The sequence below is a fragment of the Ptychodera flava genome, chromosome 12 (genome assembly GCF_041260155.1).
Source record: "Ptychodera flava strain L36383 chromosome 12, AS_Pfla_20210202, whole genome shotgun sequence".
In the NCBI taxonomy this organism is placed as follows: domain Eukaryota; kingdom Metazoa; phylum Hemichordata; class Enteropneusta; family Ptychoderidae; genus Ptychodera; species Ptychodera flava.
The window spans coordinates 17,932,829-17,957,984 of record NC_091939.1 but is presented as its reverse complement, the minus strand read 5'-3'; the positions used below and the strand labels follow the sequence as shown (position 1 = coordinate 17,957,984).

The 25,156-nt window shown below is 39.0% G+C and overlaps 2 protein-coding genes across 2 annotated transcripts in view; one reads left to right on the top strand and one right to left on the bottom strand.

Annotated features, from left to right (window-relative positions):
- LOC139145250 (E3 ubiquitin-protein ligase ZNRF3-like) overlaps positions 1–6,404 on the top strand; it is a 41,803-nt gene extending 35,399 nt beyond the window's left edge. Inside the window, exons 8-9 of the mRNA XM_070716282.1 lie at positions 463–1,659; positions 2,289–6,404. Coding sequence (XP_070572383.1) covers positions 463–1,659; positions 2,289–2,350 — 1,259 coding nt within the window. The 3' untranslated portion in view covers positions 2,351–6,404. The remainder of the gene's footprint in view (positions 1–462; positions 1,660–2,288) is intronic.
- A 2,557-nt stretch (positions 6,405–8,961) lies between these two features.
- LOC139145249 (replication protein A 70 kDa DNA-binding subunit-like) lies at positions 8,962–24,992 on the bottom strand. Its single transcript, XM_070716281.1, has 15 exons — positions 24,826–24,992; positions 22,522–22,569; positions 22,087–22,171; positions 21,634–21,739; positions 20,833–20,981; positions 19,826–19,937; positions 18,776–18,947; positions 18,033–18,231; positions 17,263–17,402; positions 15,884–16,032; positions 15,126–15,312; positions 13,584–13,697; positions 13,065–13,172; positions 12,047–12,133; positions 8,962–10,097 (listed from the first exon to the last, which is right to left on the bottom strand). The coding sequence occupies exons 1-15, from the start codon at positions 24,856–24,858 to the stop codon at positions 9,993–9,995; spliced, it is 1,794 nt and encodes a 597-aa protein (XP_070572382.1). The 5' UTR covers positions 24,859–24,992; the 3' UTR covers positions 8,962–9,992.
- Between the last annotated feature and the right edge of the window lie 164 nt (positions 24,993–25,156).

The following is a 25,156-nucleotide window of genomic DNA, read 5'->3' as shown; positions in this document are numbered from 1 at the left end:
ATTTGATCGTAATATGTGATGACACAGTGTGTATGTCTGTATGGATATGCAAATGTTTGTTGGAAGGCCTTGCTGTCCAGCCTACAGTCCTTGGATATAGACTCGCTCAAATTTCAATAGGGTGGAAAATATGTGACAAAATGGAACCTGTTAATCTCCTCTGTGACAATCCCCAAAGAAGTGATGCATGAGGGGGTTTTCCTTTTCAACTGGGCCGATAAATGAGGTGTGGCACCGACAGGAAATTGTTTCATGTGTAGAGGTGATTCATTTGGGGACTTATCGAGTTACTGATGAAATTTTGTTTGCATGATGGATTGAGAGAGAGGGGTATTATGCCAGAAGGGACCAGCTCTGGCAGTCACTGATACTTCACAAAAACGGTGCCGACAGACGACAGACATCAGCAGATGATCATTTGAATAATTCAACATTTTTTTGTTTTTGCCTGCCTGTTTACAGAATATCCATCAAGTGCCAGTATTTTGCAATCAGCCATCCCTTACGAACAATCCAGTAGGCGTCGTCGACGGTTCTTTAATCTCAGGTTACCAAGGCGACGGCATTCTTCTTCTGCTTCTCTTTCTACCCACAATGCAGTGCCTCAGTCCAACCTTGTCTGCGCTCCCCGGCCGAACAACCAGGCCAACCTGAGGGACTTGCGACAGCATAGGAACTTTGGCCAGGAGATCCAAACCCATAGTGAGCACAGACGTGGAGTGCAAGAGAGGACCTCCTATTGTGGATGCAGATCTCAACTAAATTTTCCAAATCAGCATTGGGGTTACTGCCCCCACGTCCTTCCCTCACATCACAGACATTACCACAGTAATACATATTACGAACACCACATTGACTATGTGCGGCAGCAAGAGCTTACGTTGGTCGACGAGTACCAGCATCGGCTTGTGCCAGTGGTCGTGCAGCTGCGGACACCGGAGATCTCCTCCAGTGGGTATGATGGTAGCGTGAGCAACAACATGGACGCGTCCTCTAGCAGCAGCATTAGTTTGACAGCGCCCTGCCAGGACTGGAGTGATCACAGCGGAAACGGTTCTGAAAATATAGACAGTAATCAGAGCGTTTATGGGAGTTCCTCAACATTCCGAAGTGATCCATGCAGTGTGGATCCACATCTGTATTCCAGAAGACCCTCTGACCCACTGGAAAATCTGTCCTCAGATTCCATGGATAATTTACCGCCGACGAGACTCACACCTTCCTGCATGTTGCGGAAAAAACAGCCCTACGACAGCAAGCCACGTGAGCGACTTAACGTTAGGAATAGCTACCCATTGGACAGTATTAGCAGGTGTGAACACACCAGAAAGTCATGCAAACACCAGGACACCTCGGATCTTCCCAATCTCAGGCATACATTTACATCCACAGGACAGTGCGCTGCCTGTGCGCAGCTCTTGCGGCTTCCGGGCAAAGTCCAGCTCAAGGAACAGCGCCACCGGAAGGACAGCCCGGCGAGAGATCGGAAGAGTGGGAGGAGCTCCCACCACCATCATCATCACAAACCGGTGAGGAATCCGGGAGATCACGCTTCGGAAGATTTGGAAGTGAAATGTGAGAGCAAACGCAAGAGCGCATCGACGACGGAGTCCAACATTAACACTATGCAATCTGTGGTGGTGTATGCCAATGAAAGCGGTGAGCATTATTTCGATCTTTTCGCTCCAGAGACTTGCGTCGCCTTGATAGTATTTTGTGTCTCTGTTTTAGCATTTATTTTAACATATTTATATTTTCCCCTATAAAAATACTCGTTTTGTTGCCATGTTTTGCTCACAGTGTAGTCACAACATTTAATACTCTATTGTTTCACTCAATAGAATCTTTCTTTTTGTTCCTTTTTGCTAAAAAATTTGTTGTTACAGTTTTCTTTGAATGCTGAAACTGCATGCACCCAAAATGTTTCTGCTTTTGTGGTACCTTACTTTTTAAGGAGAAACTCAGAAATGGTGTGTTTTCTTCCAATAACACCATTATCGAATACCAATGAGGTCACCAGTACTCTAGTGTGGCTGCATAATTTTATTACTTTATAATAACTGCTTTAAAGTGAACCTTAATTCCATCATAGCCAGGATTTTCATCCCCAGATTTTTTTGTCGCTCTTCCATTTTCAAAACGATATACAGAGACACAACGCAAACCGCCATCAGAACCAGTCTTGCCAATCAGGCTGTACCTAAGTCAGACGGTGAAGGGGATAAATATTTAAAATATTTTTTTTTCAATCACCTAATGGGATAAATTTTCTCTGATTCTATTCACAGGACAAGTTTTAACATTACCAAGCGACTCAGACCAAGCGAATAAGCTGGAAGAAATGGTATAGCGAATTCACACGGCTTCCAAACTTAAATACCTGAAGAAAAAATTCTCCAGAATTTTTTTTCAATGAAAAAATATGTTGTTTTTTTTTCACTTGTTTTTTTTTATATAAAGACAAAAAAGCAATGTTTTTTTTTGAATACATACCTTTGTAATATATTACAAAAAAGAAACTACGTCTATATTTATATATACTTTTGTTATTGATGTGTATTTATTACGTTGTCTATTGGATATACCTCATTGAATGGTAGAAATAATCACACCCACCTCCTCATTTTGTTTTCTGTTTTGTGTCAAGTGATTTCATTTTAAAAGTGTACCCACCTTAAGGTAGAACGCGCCTCGGGGGACAGACAGTCAAACTCTCAAACTTTTACAATTCTTTTCAGATCTACCACCTGTTGGGTTCATTGTAAAACTCTTGGTGAAAAAAAACTTTTTACCAGCTTAGTTTTTCAAAATTCAATATTTTTTTTCTCTAGAGAGTTAACAAAGAAATGACGGCCATTTTGAATTTCAAATATGGGTAAACTTTGGGTTCATTCTTTCTCTAGTACCAAAATTTGCACAATGACCCCTGACATTTATAATCTTAATTTTGAAAGAGAATGGTTGAAAGATTTTTCTTAATGAAAGTTTGAGCAAAAGTTTAGGTCTTTCACTTTCAAGGCGCATACTACCTTAATGAGAATTATTCAAGGGAAAAACTCGGATTTTAATTGTCTGCTTGTCTGAAGTTCTCCAAACTGTGTGGTAACTTCTTCGTGTCTGCATACTCTCAACTCAAGCTTTCTGCCAAAAAATGTGTTGTAGTCTGTGATATTTTTTGATCTTTATTTTAGACCAGTAGATGGCAATTCAGAATTTTAAAGGGCATTGACAAGAAAATTAGGAGAAAATGTGAAAAAAATTTCCAAAAAAAAATTGTTTTGCATTTTGTATTTGTTTGTCATATTTACAACAATACACACTACATAACGGACAGGATGGTTGCTGCACAGTTTGCAGAATTTGCTGGAGTCTTGTTACTCTCTCATCCCCATGTTACAGTGTGTAGGCCCAGATACATCTCTGAAAATATTAGGGTTGAACCAAATTGTAGTTGCGAAAGGGGTAAAAAAGACTCCCATCACAATCCAAGCATTATTTCCTGCTGTGATGTCAACGGGTTGTTCAAATGAGATTACAAAGTGTGCTAAAATCAACTCATTTATTTTTAACCTCAGATTCATCTCACCGATGCTTTATTCTTGAAATCTCAGTTGAAAGTAAATCCAGCCACTAGTTCAGACCAGGTCACAGTCTTGTGCAAAACTATTGCTTATCAAGCAGAGCGCAATTTTTAGTTCTTATAGTAATTTATTAAATTATTCTTCCTAGATCCTATGGTCGATATATCTAGAGAAAATACATGTTTGTCTTGACAGCTCAAAAATTGTAATCCTTTTCAAAATATACCATCTTTTTTCTTCTTCACAAGTTTCATCATTTTACCAGTGATTTCAGTCACCAATTATTTCCCAAAGATGTCCCACAAAATTTTACACAAGCTGAAATAAGAAATGCACCTCATTCACTGATGAGTTCCCCCTCCCGTACCCCCCCCCCCCCCCCTCCCAAAGTCTTTTGACATTGCAGCACTGGAACTAATGTTGTGAGCGACAGATATCTAGACTGAATGTTGTTTTGTATGGTTTTTTATATGATTGCTGGTGCTAGAGTGATTGACAAAAAACAAACAAATCCATAGCAAGTTCCCATGGAAACGAATGAGTCACTTTTATACTGTAGTAGATTTTGATGCCTGTAGGTAAAAATGGAGACATGACGAGTTCACTTGAACTGAATTTTTCCCACAGTAGCTTGAGTATCAGTTTTCAGACTCATTTCTGGGTTTATTATACAGAGTTAGAGATATATATGTATTAATTGAGCTTTAAAGAACCCCACCAACCCACTACTTTATTGTAATTTATTTTCACTTTCTCTCGTTGATATCTTGTGATTTTTAGTCTCCAGAGCGGTCCTTTTATTGTTGCTTCTGATGTCTGTGCCTGGCAGCGTCTTATTTATATGTACTCTGACCCAGAGGAGGAAATAAATCCAAACAATCACCAAATCACTGGTGAATGAAATATTTCACCAAGGAATTATGGGAAAGCAATTGTTAGTTTCTCTGGCTTGCTTATACATCAGTCAGGTTGGAGTGACTTTTGGAATGCAGTCGGAAAGGAAAAAACATCGGACCCTCTTGGGCTGTCGCCTTCTCAGCCGACAGCTTGGCGCATTGTATATCCATCGATGGGAAGTGGCATTTCATGCGAGGACTTCTGGGAGCTGCCAACTTCTCCTTTTTGTGTCAGTTTTTTTCCTTTCCAGTTAAACAAAAATATATGTGTGCCTTGTTCAACAGAACTCACCGACTCATTTACTGTAAAGAAGTTGGGTTTTTATTTCCTGTACACTGTAAACTGGTAATATGGTGACGCTCCAACATGACAGACCTGATTGTGAAATTGTGAATTTGTAAAAGTTGAGTACACAATGCGGAAATCCTAAGGCAAAAGCAGTAATACTTGACTCTGACATCCAGCTATTGCAAAATTCAAGATGAATTCTAACAGATTAAGGTGGTTTATTTTCTCTCCGATATTAATCATTGTACATTTTTCCCACCATGTCTGTGTTTTGTCTCAGTGTTTCCATCATCAATTGACCAATTCTTAATGAAATATTTATGCAATCAATTCCAAACACCAAATTTTTAATCTTACGAACAGCGAGAGTACAAAATATCTTCAGTAATCCTAGAAAATTTGCAATTTCATATCAGTTTCACATTATGTCATTGAAGTTGTACAAAAATCGTGCTTCTCTCACTTAAGACAAAAGTAATTAAATTAATAGTTGAAATAATATGGTGAGAAATATTTCTAGGTCAGCTCTTGTGTGTTCTCCAGCAGAACTGGCTTTTATTTTAAATGAAGAACTTGTTACCGAGTAGCTAAACTTTCACTCCTTCCACAACTTTGAAGTCTTTTAAGACTTTTTGAACACTTAGGGAGGCAGTAACTGTGTTGAAGAATTTGAAGAAATAACTGGTAAATCGGAAATCTCTCTCCATGTCGTGTCAGTGTCAAGCTGCTTGTTTATGTTGTGAAATGATCCCAGCTGTGTACTGGCCGAACTATATTTCTTTTTAATTAATCACACAGAAATTTGCATATTGTGGTTACTTATGATTTGCATATTGAGGTCATGTGGTGATTTGCAGAATTTAGATGTGCACTCGTTTTCAAATTGCAACAGGTCTATTTAAAAAATGCGCAGCTTAATTTGGTCCTGAAACATAGACTCCGACAAAATGATAAATCAGGGAGCCAGACGTTACAGTCCAAGATTTTATTGAAAGAGAATTTTTTCAGGTGTCTGTCTGTCTCTGTTACATGGCTTAATTTAAAATAAGTTAAATTCAGTATTTGGGCCAATCTTTGTGCCCACTTTGTGCCTTATGATGTAGTCTGAAGTAAAGATGTCTGTTTTGTCTCGGATGAAGAATTTCGCTTACTCTAGAAGTCCTGTAAAATACTAAATCCTATTTCCAACTTTTTGCACGATGGACTGTACCATTTGTATAAAGGGTAGACGACATTACAGTGTACGGTCGGTTCATATTTTTTAACTTATTGTCTGTGAGTGAATACAACGCGACATCACTTTTTTGATTCAGTGGTGGGTTGTGTGCTGTTGAGAGATGCCAAACTGTATTCTATGTTGAATCTGAATCTGTTGCTTGTTATTTCCTCAATGAGGAAGCTGTACACCAGAAGGGTTGTATTTTTTTGTCGTTGTGTGTCTGTTTTAGGCAGAACTCACACCACTCCCATAGTATTATTTATTTATAATGTTACAACACAAATATTTGAAGAGATGATGTCTGTTGATTGTTTTTTTCTATTAGGAATGGATAAAAAAAAGGAAATGTTTTTTATGTGTGAAATAAAAGTTATGAAAGCTGCCGTATGCGTGGCTTATTATCGTTATAAAATTAAAAATGTGTCATATATGCCCTTTTGTACACACACACACACAAACACACACGTACACTGAATCAGATTACTTGCATGAATAAATTCACAATTTTGCATAATTTAGATCATTCTGGGACACAACTTCAAATTCGAAGTTTTGAATTTGTTTACAGTTGATATCACAAGACTGCTGTTTTTTGTCGACATTCATCCACGTGAAAATTTCAGAGGATGCACACTAGTGAGAACTAAATATCTTTAACTTATAAACATAATTGAATGGTTGCCCAGTGATGGGAATGGAATTTCAATTTTTCTATCCAGGAGAGACAAAAGTACAAAATTTTTTTGGTTTTCAAAATGTTTGCAGTAGTTCACTGAACATATGTCCCTCCAGGTGTGTTCCATCTCAAATATCGACTTGAGGGCGTTTTTTGTATTAATGAGTAACTAAGTGAACAAGGGAGCTTGATTGAAGGCGCTCGCTCAATCTAGAAAATGGCCATGAATCACACATAGATTTTATCTTCAGGCAGAGGAGGGACAGATGGATGTCGCTGGGGTGATACACCAGGGGGGGGGGGGGGGGGAGGTACCATTGCTTCACTAAATTGAGTGATTACCATCACTGCCCACAAATTGCATCAGTGTATGTTGATCTCAGTGTTTCACTAGGGTTTGGAAACCTGTACATGGTGTGAGAACAAAGGCAATGTGACTGATGAACAATGCAGCCTTGATATATCAGAGAGAACCCGTATAAATTGACATCATTACCCGTAAGAAAAATTCTGCAAAAAAAATGGGATGTACAAGTAAAATTGTAGAACAGAAAGGGCCATCATCCTCTCTGTATGGATTCTGTAGGTTTTAACGTTATTTTCAAACTTTATCACTAGTTTTTGAGCAAATTAACAAAACTTCTTTTTATTTCTTGCCAAATTAATTTACAATTCTCAACCCTAAAACCATTGACAATTTCAGATATACAATTCCTTGGTCGGTATTTCTTTTGGCCAACTTTTCTCACGAGCGATTTTCGCTAATTGGCTTGCAAGTTCGAGCGCCCTCACACAACGAATCTTCAAATTGCTCTCATACGGCACGAACTGGTTTCTTACTCCCGCACGCATTAGTTAACCTATACAGACATTGTCGGCCTTATGGTGCGGTCTTTTAGTGTAATATTATGTTTGCCTGAAAATGCCTTGAAATCCGGATAACTTCTCATCATAATTTTGACGGTTTGAATAACAAGCATGATTTACTGAAGAGCTCGAAAAATAATCAGACAATAATATTACATAAAAAAACTAAAGCTTTGTAAAAATACATGATCATTGCAATAAGTTCAGTTCAGTTTGTAAAGGATTGGCTATCTTGCGATAATAACATCACATGTCAAATCCTGTTGATGTTTCGAACGTGTCTGTCTATATTGCTCTTGAAACTTCTCACATCTTTCAAGTGCACCACAAAGTTTGGTAAAGAGTTCCACTCATCAAGAACACAAAGAGAGAAAAAGAATGTGATAAATGAAAATGCAAACTGTCTTCTCTAAAAATGAGGAAATTTTTAGATTTGGAACGCAGACCAGGGTTAATGTAATCACCATTTACATCCAGTGATCTACTCAACGTATTAAAACTAGCTATTCACCACATCGACCAGTGTCGACGTTCGTTGGCGGACATGTTACAGCGCCCTCCAAAAGAATTTCACAATTGGACTACAGAGGGCTCTCTTTAATATTCCTTTGCGGCCATTCACAAATCAGTGCTTTCCCAAAGCACTCTGAACATCATGCACTTGTGTGAAACATTTACTGCAAAGATCTTTACGTGTGGGGAGTGTGAAAAACTCGTAGTCTAAGCATTTTAGTAAAACCAAAAATAACTTATAGATTGATGCCTGGTGGTGTTCACCCAATATTTTCATATATAAAGGATATTCCGATCAAGTTATTCCAAAATGGGATGTTTTTTACCATTTTTCTACTGCATGTGAAGTTTTTCCCGAAGTATGGGGGCATTTCCTTCGTTTCAGATGAAAAATGACCTGTGTTTTGGAATTTTTAGTGTAAAAGTGACCGTTCGGGCAGCATATACCCCCCTTTTCCAGTCTAAATTTATTCATTTTCTCTAAATTTTATAAAACCTCTCACACAAAGTTTTCTCATATCAACTCTCTCACACATGAACTGAATCAGCAAGACTGCAGAATAGTGGGGGCAGCCTTTACTAATTAGTAGAGCAATCATTTGGGCAGGGATGGGGGGGGTTATTGGTATTTTTTTACCATTAAAGGCACCCCCTCAGTCTAACACAGATTTTGCCACCAGGATGTGGGCCCAGTGTTGTGCAGTGCAACAGAATCTTTCACATTTCAACATAACCAACTCATGCACATGATGACAGTACAAGTACTTGCACACTGCAAAGAACAATGAAGTCTCCATTAATTTCACCGCATTACTTTTTCATTTCTCTAAAACAGATTCTGAAAATGCCCACATGAAAGGAAAAAAGGACTATTGCAAATCATACACATCACAATAACTCACAAAAGAGAAGAAAACACCTTGAACCTTTGAAAATAGGTTTTTATTTGGCTTGTGTAAACGATGAAACACAATCCTGGATCTTGCTTTCAAGGCAAACTGGGTCTCAAGTTTGTCCTCAGGGGGGGTTAGGATTATACTTTAATACTTTCATTTTTGTATCGATAACCAAAACAAACATCTACGATAAGGGATATTCAAGTTTTATTCTGGAAAAGAAAATTAAGAAACTGAACTTCTCAAATACGGCAAAAGCCAAACACAGTTAGGTAAACATAAACTTTGACCTTATACAGTTCACAGTCTCCGTAATCCTACCTGAAAATAAGAAAAAACTGCTACTCAACTAAGAAACGCCTACTTCAAAGTTGGTCAAACAGATCTCTGTGATATCTACGTATGTGTAAATGCTTTATGGGAGGCAGTAAAATTACAATAAAACATCAAAATTCAAGTATTATGCTTGTAGTATGTGCAGCTGAGAATGGCTGCAAGGACAGAAGTAAATTTCTATAAATATTTTTTTTGGAGTTTAATGCAAATAAATGTTGGAGTGGAAACAAAAGAAGATTTATAGGTGAAGGACTCTCAAAACAGCATCAATTGTGTCTTTTTTTCTAGTTTGTCCAGAATGCTTCACAACAACACTGTAGTTACACATACCGAAAGTGTGAGAGAGTATGTGTGTGTATGTGTGCCATTTGGTAATATCTGTGTTCTAGAGATTTTAATGGGATACACTAAGAATACTCCCGTCAGCCAATCATATCGATCCTTTCGATAAGCAACCATGTGATTAAATTGAAAACACATCTGCTAGGCCAAACCATGTCTGTTTCACTGTTTGGGATTGGCCCATTCAATCCACATCATAGGTACCAATGGAAAAAAAAAGGGGGGGTTGAGTAAAGTAAGGTAAGGTTGATGTGTGTGGTGGGATTGCGGCTTATGTTTCACTTGCCGCTGAGTCAACTGAGGAACACGATGTTCAATTCATCCTGTATTACCGAGAAATCAACAAACATTCCAACTGAAAAGTGACAAGGGATTTTTTAACTGGACGCCAGGCTCCTGATATCCATGATTAGTTTTTTAGTGTATTCCTTGAAGTCGAGACGTTTGACGTCCACCACTGAAGTTTTCAGACGGGTTTCATCCTGCAAAGAATTACAAAAACAGAATAGATTAACTATACACATTTAGGTAGTTTGCAACCTCAAAAATGAAAGACTTACACTTTAGCTCAAACTTTCCTCAATGAAACTTTCAACCATTATCTTTCAAAATCAAGAATAAAAATCGGGGGTCACAGTGCAAATTTTCGTACTAGAGAAACAAATTACCCAAGATTTACCGATATTCAAAATTCAAAATGGCTACCATCCCTGTGTTAACTCTGTGGAGACAAATAAAATTTTTGAATTTTGAAAAACTAAGGAAGTAAAAGTTTTTCTTTCTCCAAGAGCTTTAAAATGAACCCCTATATCTATCCCGGAGGTGCATTCCTACCTGAAATATAACCTCCAAAAATGTTCTTTTGTGGCAAGCAGATGGTTCATCATTCCATACACTGTGTGTGCAGGCTCCATAGAAAAATCTGAACACTGGATATACAAATCTCCCTACAACAAAGCTTGTTGATCTTTTACGGCATCAGGTTTTGTTTGATTTAAATACAAGTTAACCAGTACACCCCAAATTCTCTGTAAAGAGGTCCACAATCACCATTGATAACAATGGTTTTGGACCAAACCATTGTGGTGAAAGGGTTGAACATCACAACAGTAATATGATTATCCTGGCTATGTCTAGATTATTCTGTGAAAACTTAGCAATTTTCTTTTTTCAGCGGAGAAATTTTCTGTCTATTTACAGTTTCTTCAATAATTACACCATGGAGTGCTGCATTCACTCCAGACAAGTTTCCAATATCATGTAGCATTCACTCTGTACAAGTTTTACTGTACCTTGGCATAATCCTAAAAGGTGAATGCAACTAGTGTGGGACATTCATGGGATGGTTGCTAGTTTCATGAAGTGGTTGCTAATTTCATTGGGTAGTTCCTAGTTTCATAGGTTGGTTGCTAGTGTCATGGGATGGTTAATAGTTTCATGAAGTGGTTGATGGTTTCATGGGTTAGTCTCTACTTTCATTGGGTTGTTGCTACTTTCATGGTTCATGGGGTGGTTGCCAGTTTTATGATGTGGCTGATGGTTTCATGAAGTGGTTGCTGGTTCCATGGGATGGTTGCTGGTTCTGTGGGATGGTTGCTGGTTTCATGGGACGGTTGCTGGTTTCATGGGATGGTTGTGGTTTCATGGGATGGTTGATGGGATGGTTGTTGGTTTCATGGGATGGTTTGCTGGTTTCATGGGATGGTTGCTGGTTTCATGGGATGGTTGCTGGTTTCATGGGATGGTTGCTGGTTTCATGGGATGGTTGCTGGTTTCATGGGATGGTTACTGATTTTAATGACGTAGTTCCTAGTTTCATAGGTTAGTTGCTAGTGTCATAGATTGGTTGCTAGTGTCATTGGGTGGTTGATAGTTTCATGAAGTGGTTGATGGTTTCATGGGTTAGTCTCTACTTTCACTGGGTTGTTGCTACTTTCATGGTTCATGGGATGGTTGCTAGTTTAATGAGGTGGTTGCTGGTTTCATGGGGTGGTTGCTGGTTTCATGAAGTGATTCCTAGTTTCATGGGATGGTTGCTAGTTTCATGAAGTGATTCCTAGTTTCATGGGGTGGTTGCTAGTTTCATGGGATGGTTGCTAGTTTCATGGGGTGGTTGCTGGTTTCATGGGATGGTTGCTGGTTTCATGGGGTGGTTGCTAGTTTCATGAAGTGATTCCTAGTGTCATGGGATGGTTGCTAGTTTCATGGGATGGTTGCTAGTTTCATGGAGTGGTTGCTGGTTTCATGGGATGGTTGCTGGTTTCATGAGGTGGTTGCTGGTGTCATGGGGTGGTTGCTAGTTTCATGGGATGGTTGCTGGTTTCATGGGGTGGTTGCTGGTTTCATGAGGTGGTTGCTGGTTTCATGGGATGGTTGCTGGTTTCATGGGGTGGTTGCTAGTTTCATTGAGTGGTCCCTGGCTTTCACTTACATTGTATGTTTCTTGCTTGATCCTCATTCTGAAATTGTACGACTTGAAGTTGGCCTCCTGAAACAGCTCATCATACTCTACTTCATTCTGTGAAAGAAACAGTTTCTTGAATGAGGACAGTGGACATAAATTGCACCAAAAGTAAAGTACAGTCTCTGAAGAATGGTGAATCAACTCTCAAAAGCCATGGCTACACATCAATGCTATTGAAAGTTGCTGCCACTAAATTCAAATGTTCTGGCTCAAAGTTCATGTTATACAAAAATGATGCCCCTGTGTCCTGTCCTCTCGCTGTTGTGAACCATGAATTTGTACAAGGTCAGTGAAGACAAAAACTAATTTTGGATTGTTTCGTTAGTTCTTAATTTGTTAAAGACATCAGGCAACATTCAAAAGTACTGCTTTTTTTACTTTGCTATCCTTTTACTCAGCGCAGTTTGGTTAAGGTAGTATGCGCTTCGACAGTGAAAGTCTTAAACTTTTGCTCAAACTTTCCACTTTGAAATTTTTAACCATTCTTTTTTACCGAACAAGAATAAAAATCAAGTATCACTGTGCAAAGTTTCGTACTAAAGAGACAAATTACCTAACATTTACCGATATTTGATATTCATATGGCTGCCATCTGAGTGTTAACTCTATGGGGAGAAATAAAATTTAGATTTTTCGAAAAATTAAGACTGAAAATTTTTGTTACTCAAAAAGCTTCAGAATGAGCCGCCACAAGTGGTAGATCAGAAAAGTATTGTTAAAAAAAATTTTGAGAGTCTGAATATTTGTCTTTGAGGCGCATTCCACCTTAACATCAGGTATACAGTCACCTGTAATCTACATACACCTATATATGGTCAAAGGGGCGTTTCTTGGTATTCAAAATGCCCATGTGAGGGCGCTGTTTTTAAAAGCGGCCACCAGCTTAAAATCTGTGATTGGTGAGATTTTGTTTCCATGGTAACTGTGGCAAAATTGGAACAGGTGACAGTATACCTTTAACATCGGCGGATAGATTCAAACTTACTGTATCTCTGAGGTTACCGACATAGTCAGCATTCTGTCCAAGCAATGTCTCTGCTTGGTCTTGGAAACAGGTGGCCCACTGACCATCACCAAAGTCAACTACATTAGCCTGAAAAAAAAAAAATGATGTAAAGATATTTACGACAAAGACACGGCAATTTAAATATTGATTTAAAGCGAGCCATCTCTTGACAACTGATGGCACTGATGAACATTTTGACAAATTCCAGAGTCTAGGAACTGTTCTAAGCCTACAGCAGATCAGCAAGTTGCTTTTTTTTTAACAGATTGCAATTCACACAGATAAATTGGGTGTATCAATTTAAACTTGAAAATGCAGAATTCACCATTCTGACAACTAATGCTGACACAGGGTAAACCAGGATACAAAAAGAACTACACAAACAGAGTTTACAGAACTCACTGAAAGAGAATGTGAAAGAGATTTAGAAAACACATCCTAACAAAGACCTTTCCCCACACTCTTTGACAAAAGCACAGATTTAGTCCACACACTTACTGAGAGCAGCAGTCTGTATTTAAAATCTGGGTATTCCTTGTTACATTTCTCACAGCGATAAGTTCCATCCGTGTTCTCAATGACCTTCTTGTTGCACTCAGACGAGGGACAAGCCTGGGGGACAAAAACAAACACCACATACGCGTCACAAACAGCGCGGTCAACAGTATTTCAAAAACACTTCAACGGTTCTGCAAAACTCTTCTGTAATATGTGATATAGAGGTGTACAATATCCAGTCAACACTTATAGATGGAATCCCTGATTTAGGGATTTTTTTTTAGTGTGATCTGCAACTTAAAAAAATTTGATTAGACTTGAAAAAAGCACTATCATTCCCTTCCTGTTAAAGGTATACAGTCACCTGTGATCTAAATATGCCAGGGCTCGTAATTTGCAGTAGTCCCGCGTCCACAGACTACAAACTTTTCCCTGGGGCTACCAAAACCCATGAAATGGTACCCCACAGGGACTACCAAAGCCAGGGACATGAAATTACTTAGTGGGCGACATAATGTTGATCGCTTTGAGATGACAGACGCTCATATAGTCAACCAAGCTGGACACAGAAAGGCCAGACTATGACTTTGTTATGCAAATTAAAAGGTGCAGTCGAATTTTTTGTGACAAACTTTTGATAAAATATCATTATCTGAACTGATGTACTTAGATGACAGGCTCAGGAAATGATTGCCAACGAAAATTCATTTTCATAGTTTTTTAATCACAATGTATTGATCACAATTAAACAAAATTATTCAAACTGCGAAGAAAAAGCTGTCGGGCCATCCACAAATGACGGTTTCCGAAGTGTACCAGATCATCCCATGATAGTGTACTGTGGTGGAGAAATGTAGCCAAAAATGCCACGAAAGTATTAGGAACATGACTGTACCAAGTCATCCTGAAATTCATCGCCAAACTATTTTAAGCCATGTTATGTTTACACGTGCTGAGTGAAAAGTTGTCATGGCGAACATCACAATTTGCATAGAAGCTCTGCGTATGTGTGAATAGGTCGTCAAACTTTGAGGCGTAACCGTTGTCCACTACACATGCTGTACCATTCTCCTAAGGCTATGATCTGCAGCTATTGATGTAAAATGACTAGAAAAGTCACTTCATAGATAGAATCATGAAAAATAAATCTTTCATTGTCTAGATATCAATAGAAATGTCCTTTACAAAAAAAACCTCTTCATTCATGCATGGGCTACTAGATCTTGTCACTGGGCTACCAACTTCAGAAAATGGTAGCCCAATCGGACTACCAGGGAAAAAAGTTAATTTTGAGCCCTGTATGCCCATATTGGTATTCAAAATGCCCATGTGAGGGCGCTGTTTTTAGAAAGCGACCATCCGCTTAAAATCTGTGATTAGCTACATTTTCTCTTTCCATGGTAACTGTGGCAAAATTGGAATAGGTGACAGTATACCTTTAACCAGTCTTGGTTTATGACCTGACTACAACTGAAAGAAAACTTCGATACAGATCATCCCCTAAACTTCATGTTTTTATTTCAGGTATTCTCAATAACATACCTTGTACATACAGTTTTCTTTTCTGATAAAGACAACTGTAGCTTTGGCCGTGAAGTAGTCTGGCTTCTCTCCCATTCCAAGGTTGTTTGATCTCACTTCCGACAGGTTCTTCCAGTTAGTGCTGGCTCCGCCACTTCTCTGTTCTGAGATGGACTGAATCTCTTTGGATTGTCCAACACCATCGTACCTGCATTAAAGACGAGTCATTTTGTATTTTTTCTTCATTTGGTTTCAAGGCTATTCTATGTATTGAGAAAGTGGACACTAGATATCAAGACCATTGACTCTGAACTTGACAGACACACATATAACATAATTTGTTTACCACATCAACAAATCTACTCCCTTAAACAATTTATGCGAGGGGATGCACATTACTGCTCTGAAAAGTAGTTTGAATGTTGTCCCGTATGCATTTCCCGGTCTGGATAACACATCACCTGCTGAGGTGGTAAGCCCTGGGTATGTCTGGGTATCATGTCACCTGCATTCTCACTTACCATCCTTTGAGGTGGTAAGCCCTGGGTATATATCTGGGTACCATGTCACCTGCATTCTCACTTACCATCCTCTGAGGTGGTAAGCCCTGGGTATATATCTGGGTACCATGTCACCTGCATTCTCACTTACCATCCTCTGAGGTGGTAAGCCCTGGGTATATATCTGGGTACCATGTCACCTGCATTCTCACTTACCATCCTTTGAGGTGGTGAGCCCTGGGTATGTCTGCGTACCATGTCACCTGCATTCTCACTTACCATCCTTTAAGGTGGTGAGCCCTGGGTATGTCAGGGTTGATTTGCAGAACACTGGACTGGAGCATGGACAGAGATCTCCCTCCGTAGTCAGACAGCTTGGCTCCCTTGATGGCAATCACTGGACAGCTAGAACCATCAAACTTCTCAGCCTGCAAAGTGGCAAGTTCGAAGTTTATGCAACAACTCTTTCAATACAGAGAGAAGGCAGAGGTTTGTGTTTGTCATTTATAAGTAGAAATTGTATGGATATGCGATTCAGTATAGTGCAGAAATATCACTCATTTTCAGTTTCTTCTGTATAACTAGTAACTAGTAGATATGTGCTGTTTTTTTCCTTTGCTTACTTTGCAGCACACATCAGTTTACAAGGCAAAATCATGCATCATATATTCATCATGAGTGTGAAATGAAAGTTTTTGGGGAAACTGAAGATCCGTAGACCCACCTTTGGTTTCAGACTAAAGGTTATTTTCTTATTGGGCTCTACATAAGTGATGATATGAGTGGACTCTCTATGTTACCAATATGTCAAACAAACTTTCTTTGTGTCAACTAATCTTCAGTCTTGCCAAGTTTTCCGCCATTAAAACTTCAGGTTCGGGGAAAGATTGGTTGTGGACACAGACAGCGTTTTGCATTAATCACTGATGATGTGGGAATTGGTCACAGGTAGGGACAGCGGTAATTTGCCACAAGTCCTTGAGTGTACCCGTCCTAATTTGCATCTGAAAGTTTGTATACACTGATCTTCATCAGTGCCAAAACTTCCATCCTCCATTTCCATGTGAGATTTTACTTTCATCTTTTACAAAGGGTCACTAGGTCAACAGACAAATCTGCTGTGCAGATACTGATGCTTACCCCATGACCTATGACCTTACCAACAGACACAGACTGGAGAATGTACAGCGGATCTACAAGCTACAAATATCCCTTTACAGTTCAAAACTGGGGTAAAAATCATACTCAAAAGATCACTGTGACACATTCTGCTGTGAAATAATATCACACTATGTGAATGAAATAACCATGTCCATGTACGTCTTGACAAGACGAAGTCCATGACATCATGATTATGTATGTCTGGGTTTATCTGTCTTCAAGTCTATTTAAAGTCATCATATGTGATATGTCAGGATTTAACAGGTTATAACTTACACGCCACCAGAAAGTGACAGACTAACCAAACATCAAAAAGGGTGAATCAATTCTTTACATATGTCATTTTCTAAATATTCCCAACTTGCTTTGCTCTATCAAGCACAACTTTGACATAAATTTGATTTCATTTGAAGACGGGGCCGTGATGATGACGGGATGACCACTGTCTTCCTTTGTTTTGCTCTCTCCAGCACAAAAGGCCTGATTGCCATACTTACTTCCTCACCCCAGAGTGTCATGGTAACCACTTTCTCCGAGTCATCCACGAGGTGGACATCTTTCTTGCTGACTTCCTTATTAGTAGCTCTTGTGGTAATGGTGGTTAGCTCACCAGTACTCTTGCACACACCAATAATGTCTGTCAAGAAAAGTGGCAGGGGAATTTCAGTTTCAGATTTAACATGAGAAAACATTCACTTTTGTTGATCTTTCCAGTTGTGAAGACGTTTCAGTTAACATTTTATCACACATTCACTAAGAAAGAGCCAATACATCATATGCAGTTTAGGTGGAATATTTTGAAGTATGGTAAAACCTGTACATTGCAGACACTCTATGGAATGTACATGGCCTTAATAGAACTGTGTACTTCTATTGAACTTGTAACTTTCAGCTTCAAACAAATTGTTCCGAACAGAGAGGTGTCCTTATTACAGAGGTCAAAAGTCACAGTTCATAAGTTCAAGGTCATAACTGACATTTTTGTGAAAGCACCTGTCTTCCTAAAATAACATAAAATGACTTGTGACATGGGGTTAAATTCAAACAAAGAAAAATCTTTGTGTATAGTTTTTGAATGCAATGAAGTTGTTTTAGTCACATCTGAAAAATACAGAAATCTGCCGGTAGTTTTTTCACACTGATGTGCAAATTGTATCTGCGATGTCATTATTCTGTTACATACATAAGTACACATGGTATGGCTTGCACAAGTATCTCTATCATCGATTGAATCTTCTTTGCTGAGATTCACACAATGTTCACCTACCAACCATGGTGTCTTTCTCAATTTCTTCCAGTTTACTGATTGGTTTAAAGTCAAACTGTACATCTGGTATATCGTCAGTGTTGACGTCATCACACAGCTGCACCTGGGTCTCACCGGTGAACGTCATTTCATAGTCATTCTTGATCGAGGTGTACTGCTTGTTGGCAGTCTTCAGTGTGCCTCTTGAAAAGTAGTACACCTGGGTTATGGAACACACAAACCGATTGGTTAATGAGACAGAAAGACTTACCCAATCAGCACAAATAATCAGTGAGCATGATTGAAGGACGACATTGGAATGGAATGACGGCTAACTGGCTGAGACAAATCTCAGACAATTTCACTAGTCTTCAGAAAGGCAATCGGAAGTATCTTAGAAAGAGGCCAATGGCAAGGCAACACACACAATGTTTCTTTAATCAAATACTCTGGCAGACAAATTTATCGTTTTCCCTCCTAATGGGATTAGCTTGATAATACTTTATTTTCTTTAAAATACTCTAAATTTTCATTGAATTTGCAGATCAAATTTCAATGCCTTGAAAGCATTCTAAAATTCAGTTGTCTTCAACATCACACTTTGTGTTTGGTAAGGTGTCAACCACTCTTTTGATGCATGCACCTCTAATCTTTTGTAAAATGCTTGATATGCACATTTAACTTAACTGAGACCTGGCACACTGAAAAATACTCTTTGATGTGCTCAACACAAGGGTAAAACTACCGTGATTAGTCAAACTGACCTTGCCAACGGTTATCATGTCAAAGAACTTCCGGCATTGATCATTAAAAGCCGTTGCTCTGATTTCGGCGGAGTCGTCAATCAGATCCATGGAGAACAGACAGCCTTCACCGCGAGAGTTACTCCAGTTCCTGACCTTGCCCTTGTTGGTCACACGAGCTCTGATGGTCCACCTGTGTGATATTGTTTCAAATGCAACTTAGTATAAACCATGCGAGATCACAGAGAAATAACAGCTCTGATCTTGGGCATTTCTGCTTTTTGTCATATCTGGTGTAGTACTAGCAACTTTGATGTGTCCAGGGTATGACTTTAGCCCTAATTTGTGTTGTATATAAGGAATTCTTGGTCCTAAATCATGTATACAGTAAACTAAAACTTGCTGCAATTTCAAAATGAGGCAGCACCATACATCTTTGCACGAAAATCAATGTTAAGTTTTCATGATAGCACATTACAGTTGCATTTTCAAAAAGCTGATATAATTATAATTTAATTTTGCTGTTTTATATTTTTGAAGTCAGTTATCCAATGGTACGGTTGATTGACTCAATTTCTGCCAGACCGTAAGAACAAGAGCATGGGAAACTTTTCGGCATGACAAACATTTGATGCATTGCAAGTTTTTCAAACACAGAATGGCAATGACTGCGAGGCTGAGAATTTCACTGGTTCAAACGTGACGAGGCATTTTACACACAACAGACAGAATAAATACACAAAAAAAGAAATATTCCAAGGTGACAGCTACAATGATTGAAATGGTGTGTGCAAGTATTTCAAGACCTGATGTGCACAGTTGAAATAACACAAAAAATTCAAGATCAGCAAATAACCTTTATGCAAATCAGCCTTTGAACTTTTTACAGTCTCTAAGTCGGTTGGTATCCCTTTCATAGACAAAACCAATGCATGCTATGACTTGACTACACAGCACAGGTGAAATTATTAAAATACCTTGCAACACACGCGTACAATGGACAAAGCATGCCATAGAGAGAATTTTCAGTAAACTCAGGCAGAATAATGACTGCTTTAAAACAAAACCTACCTGTTCTGATAAGGTGTTAGGCTAGCTATAGGAAACACTTTAGACATTCCACCCCCTGGAGTTGTTGGCAGTTTTGGCATTTGGTTGGTCATGTCTCCATCCTTGCGTGGTCCTGATATGCAAAAAGATTACAAGCTATGTCAATGTTGTAACCAAATGGGCACTGTTAAAAAAAAGGTCATTTCTATGACATTACTATGACTGATATTTTTGTGGTATAATTCATAATTTATCATTTGCTCACATTAAAAGAAGAAAATGACGTGCATATACATGACACAGTGATTCACCCTTGTGCCATGTTTGAATGAAATCAACCAAGGAATGTCTGAGATACATTTGTGAAATAACACACAAACGGACACAGCCTAATCTATAGGTCCCCCCTGACTTCATATGTGGGGGCTAAAACAGCATAACTTTGTCAGAGGTAAACTTTCTAGGCCTATGCTATCTTTGAAATCATGTATAACTTCGCGGAGGGTACGTGTAAACCAAGCAATCGTCTATCATTTGCAATGTATATGAACATGAGTGTTGTTCCTAGGTCACACAACTGATGACTGAAAATATTGACAACTTGCCCATGCCGTATTGATATCAATCCAAAAGTAGTTCAGAAGTTTGAATTTGGAATACTTAAAGGGAAAACTTATGTTATTTTGTTAAAAATAATGAATTCCTGGCTTGTGCCAAGGTAAGTATATTATTCCCTAATATTTTTTTTCATTGAGTTCAGAATATACTTCTGACGTAATGACACAGTCACCACTCATCTTGGACTTATTTTATATGGTCTTTATGTCACAAGTAGATTCCTGTGTTTACAGGAAAAATATTATGATTAAGATCTTAATATATGATGGAAATGGTTCGATAAATGCAACAAACTTGTACAACTTTTAGTGAGTACGTCTGCATTCCATATTAATAGATCTAGGTTTCTGTTGACTACAGACACACACCTGCATATACTCTTGGTAGGGAGTTGATTTGAATTTCCTTACCTCCCATGGGTTTGTTCTGTGGTGACTGTTGTTGTTGCCCTGCTGGCTTCCTAGCGCCACCAACAGTTAATGGTTCTGGATTACCTATTCTGGTGGTCACCTCACTTCCCTTGGCAACCACTGATATTTCTAAGATTATCATCACACGCCTGATTATATAAAAAAATATGCTATAAATTAGTACAAAAGGACAACATTTCTATTTGCACTGCAGCTTTCATGTTTTCCGATTATAAAATAGAAAATCCGTCACAGAAGTTTTTTTGTAAATAGTGATACACACCGGTACATTTTCTTATCTTTAAAATTACTGTGACGGCAATAAGACATAAGACTACACAATTTCTACCTGTGGTTTGACATTTAAGCTATTGCATAGCTTTTCATATGAAAAGTGAATATCAATGTGAAAGTGTGTAATCAACGAGCCTTTGGCCACCAACATCGGTCTACAGAGCTCTGAACTTGCAACGTAATCTAGACGGTGTTTTGTTTTGCCAAGGTTGGGTAAAAGCCTTTGGAATCACAGTAACTACATTGCTGTCTATTGCTTCATGTGACATCACAACAAAGTGCTACAAAATATGTCTTGCAAACCCTTGTAAAAGTTCCTGACATACCGGCCTGGACTGAAAGACCACTGCCTAGGATGAGTAGTGGGTACATTCTTATCTGAAAGAATGTATTCTGACAATCCTTATCCCTTGTCTGTGTGGACTTCCATTCTAACAGGGACCTTATGATGTGTGTACATCCATTCTACAACTGTTCTAACTGGGAAGAGTCGAAGTCCCTACTTACTTGTTGTCGGCAATGGTATTGCAGATGTACTTGTCCAACTGAATGATAGTTCTAGGGTCAAGGTCACCGCTAGCTACTTTTGAATTCAGCTGCGTTGCCAACATAGCTGTAAGGAAAAATTTTACTTATTACAAAAATGTAAGGTGAACAAAATCCACACTGTATTTGGTGGCTGTAAGACCAGTATCAAGGCAAATCCAGCAGGGATAATCTAGTTTGCCAGTCCTGTATACATCACAATTTACAGCACTGACAGCTCTGATAAGTCACCAGAATGATCAATCCACAGGACATCCACCAAAACAGCAAAAAGACTTGGCAGCCATCAGCTTTGCACATCTCTGATTTCATTACATGAAGAAGCGGACATAAATATGAAGATACAGAGAAACAATGTACTCAAAATTTCTTTAACATAAACTTGGCTTTCAAATTCTAGAATTGCTGTCTTACCTGAATGGCTTTTGACTCCGTCGGAGAGAAGCAAGCGATACCTGTCAGTGTTGGACTGCACTGTGCTGTTTATCTTCTTACAGCCCTTTGAAAATATCATGAAAAAAATAAAAACTTTGGTTACTTTACCTGAACTGGCTTCAAAATGTAATAAATATTGTTGTTGTCAGATTTTATACGTGGCAGGTCTAACTACTTTATCTTCAGATGTTTTCAAAGGAAAAAGCCTGTGTCATGAATCGACATCTCAACACTTGTTGAAATGGTGTTGGATGACAAATCATAGTTCATTCTGCTCCCAGATATTGCAGAGAAGGGAACATTTTTTCACCTTGACACAAAGTGGAAATGCAAATTCCATCATGCTATTACCCTCTCCCTATTTACATTGCTTGGAGTATTTCCCTTTCGAAGTTTATTGAATACCGTACTTACCAAGATTTGAAATACGGGTTTTTGAGGTTGGCTGCCATTGGCAATCATCTGCAACAGATCAACAGTAAACACATAATAACTGGTATTGTACTGTTAGGTGTAACAGGAATGTAGAAAAACTTTGTTACACTTGTTACATATAACAGTATAGGTGGTCACAAGTAATGTGTGACTGTGAACACATCAACTTTGTGCAAAGTGTCCCTGATTTTTCCCTTACTATCACAGCCAGCAAATTTTAGCTGACAGCAAGTTGTCTTTGCTGGCTGACGGCCATTTTCTACATCCCTGGTGTAAGGTTGATTGATGGCACAAGTTGCTGTTGTTTAAATGCAATAGTGACTAGTTTGTAGCATGGGTGTATGCAGTACTATGCCGGTTGTCTGTGTTATGTTGGTGCAGGTAGACTGCCAGACCAGTGACACAGTTGGGACCGCGATGCAAATAAACTGCATGAACACCAACACTGAACGTTGTGACTGCCATTAAAACGAACAACAACGCGAAACGTAGAGATCGCGATACAAATCCCCGGTACAAATAATGGAGCACAGTCCCTCTTGACTGTGCGTATGGAGGCCATTAAAATGAAGAACAATAGTGAATACCGATGGATTAAAATGCACAACACGGAACAGCCAAACCGCAATGCAAATCAACTGCAACACCAAACCTTGTGCCCTCGATTAAAATTCGTATGTCTGCTATGTAGGCCTATGGCAAAAGTTTCAATTCTCGCAATCGGGGGTTCCTATGCCTGCTGTACAGCAGACAAAGTGTTACATTAAATTTGTCGCGAGGGCTCGATTGGGTGCGTCTAAGTTTCAATTCTCGCGAGAGCCATTTATGCATGCTGTGGACTAGACTAAATAACGTCAAATCTCTCGCGAGACTTGGCTCGATTGCAAATACGTACGACGGAAAGAACGCAATAATACGGAAGTAGATACAGTTTGCGAATCGCCGAGAGAGAAGCACAGATCAACAAAAGACTAAAAACAGCCACGTTTTTTCTTTATATTTTGTCATATCTTTTAAACAAAAATCAGTTTCGCCACTGTGGCAAATTAGGATCAATTTTTTTTCCCGCCACTTGGGATTTGGATTCGCATTGACCAACGTGGCGAATGGGCAACGCGAACACCGGTGTTTTGTTAGCGGATACCGGGCAGAGATAAGGCGGCGTGGGACCGCTATTCGATGTAAATGAACACACCTGTGACGTCACAGACGGCCAACCTTGACTCCCGCTGAGGGCGTGACCTGGGTGTCGCAAAATGACCCGATGAAAGCAGCGCATAGAAATATCAAAAAAATTAACACTTGCGCGTACTTTTAGGTTGCAATTCTGTTGCGAGTGTAATAGTATTGCCCCCTTGGAAGATATTCAGTCTCAAGAACGGGACCATTTCACCAGGCCTTTAATGAAGTCATTTCTGGGGTCAGAAGTTGGGAAATGTATGCGGTGGCAGCACTGAACCATAGAGGTAGAAGGGAGACTACATGTTCAACCTCCATGTGAAACGATTCAACATTTTGGCAGGACAGAAAATATCTTCTCTGCGGTACTGCACAAGACAACAGTAGCAGATTTCACCAGTCACTCTTGGATGGACTGCAGACTTGTACTGGTTCGGTTGGTCCTTAGACACTACAGACTATGGTTGGTTTGTGCTGTCATCAAGTGCCAGACTGCAGTTTGCATCTGGTTCGCTGTGGTGTTACTGTTACATATGATACTTTGTAATATAATTCAGAGCACAACTTAATGAGAATTGAGGAGTATATAAAGTTCATCTGTTCTCACCACATTAATCAGTATAATCTACATCATTACGACTATTTATCTTAATGCTTTCTTCACCCCATAATTTGCATATTATAACTTATGTACAAGCTATCAACGTAGCTATCTGTGTTGGAGAGTAAAAGTTACAATAATTTAATTATGAATTTGTCACAGAAGAAAGCTACACTGACCATACCACAATCTCTTCTGGTACCTCTATACACTGACACAATTTTCCTGGATTACATATTAGCTTGTCCCTTCGGATAATGACGTTGGGATTCTGTACTGAGCAATGTGCAACTTGTTCTACCTTGATGGTATGGTTCTACCTATCCCACTCTCAATGTTGGCAAGAAGGATGTCAGTCTTTCAAACTACACAACCCGTGGGCCTTGTTCATGAACATGGGTCGTGTCAGAATTTGAGCGGATAGCCCCGTGTCAAAATAATCTCCGCTACTACCTCCAATGATAAAATGAAATATGCTTCACAGTAGCTCGTGTTTTCCTTACCTCAAGGTTGCCCTTGCTGAGACGAAAACTCATGATTGTGGCTTAAATTTTCAGGCGAGTACGAAATATCGAAGAAAGTCTGCTATTCTTGTTTCTCGCTGATTACGCAGTTTTCCGCGCCAAATTGTACAAATAAATGACACGGAGGGCGCTAATCTCGGGAGGACAGTCTTTAGATTATACCATTCAAAGGTAGGGGTGGCCGTTACTTTTACTTTTATTCAACTACAATTTATCAGTAATACACACATGTATACTTGATACTCTTACTCAAGCTTAACTTGGTTATGTCATCATCAATAATATTTCATAATTTAGAGGTGCGGTTTTT

Excerpts from the sequence above, each read along its gene's own strand:
- LOC139145249 (XM_070716281.1), bottom strand. The coding sequence starts at position 24,858 with ATGAGTTTTCGTCTCAGCAAGGGCAACCTTGAG. Across the intron at positions 22,570-24,825 it reads TCAGCAAGGGCAACCTTGAG|ATGATTGCCAATGGCAGCCA; the intron begins GTAAGGAAAACA and ends GATCTGTTGCAG. Across the intron at positions 13,698-15,125 it reads AAGAAAACTGTATGTACAAG|GCTTGTCCCTCGTCTGAGTG; the intron begins GTATGTTATTGA and ends TTTGTCCCCCAG.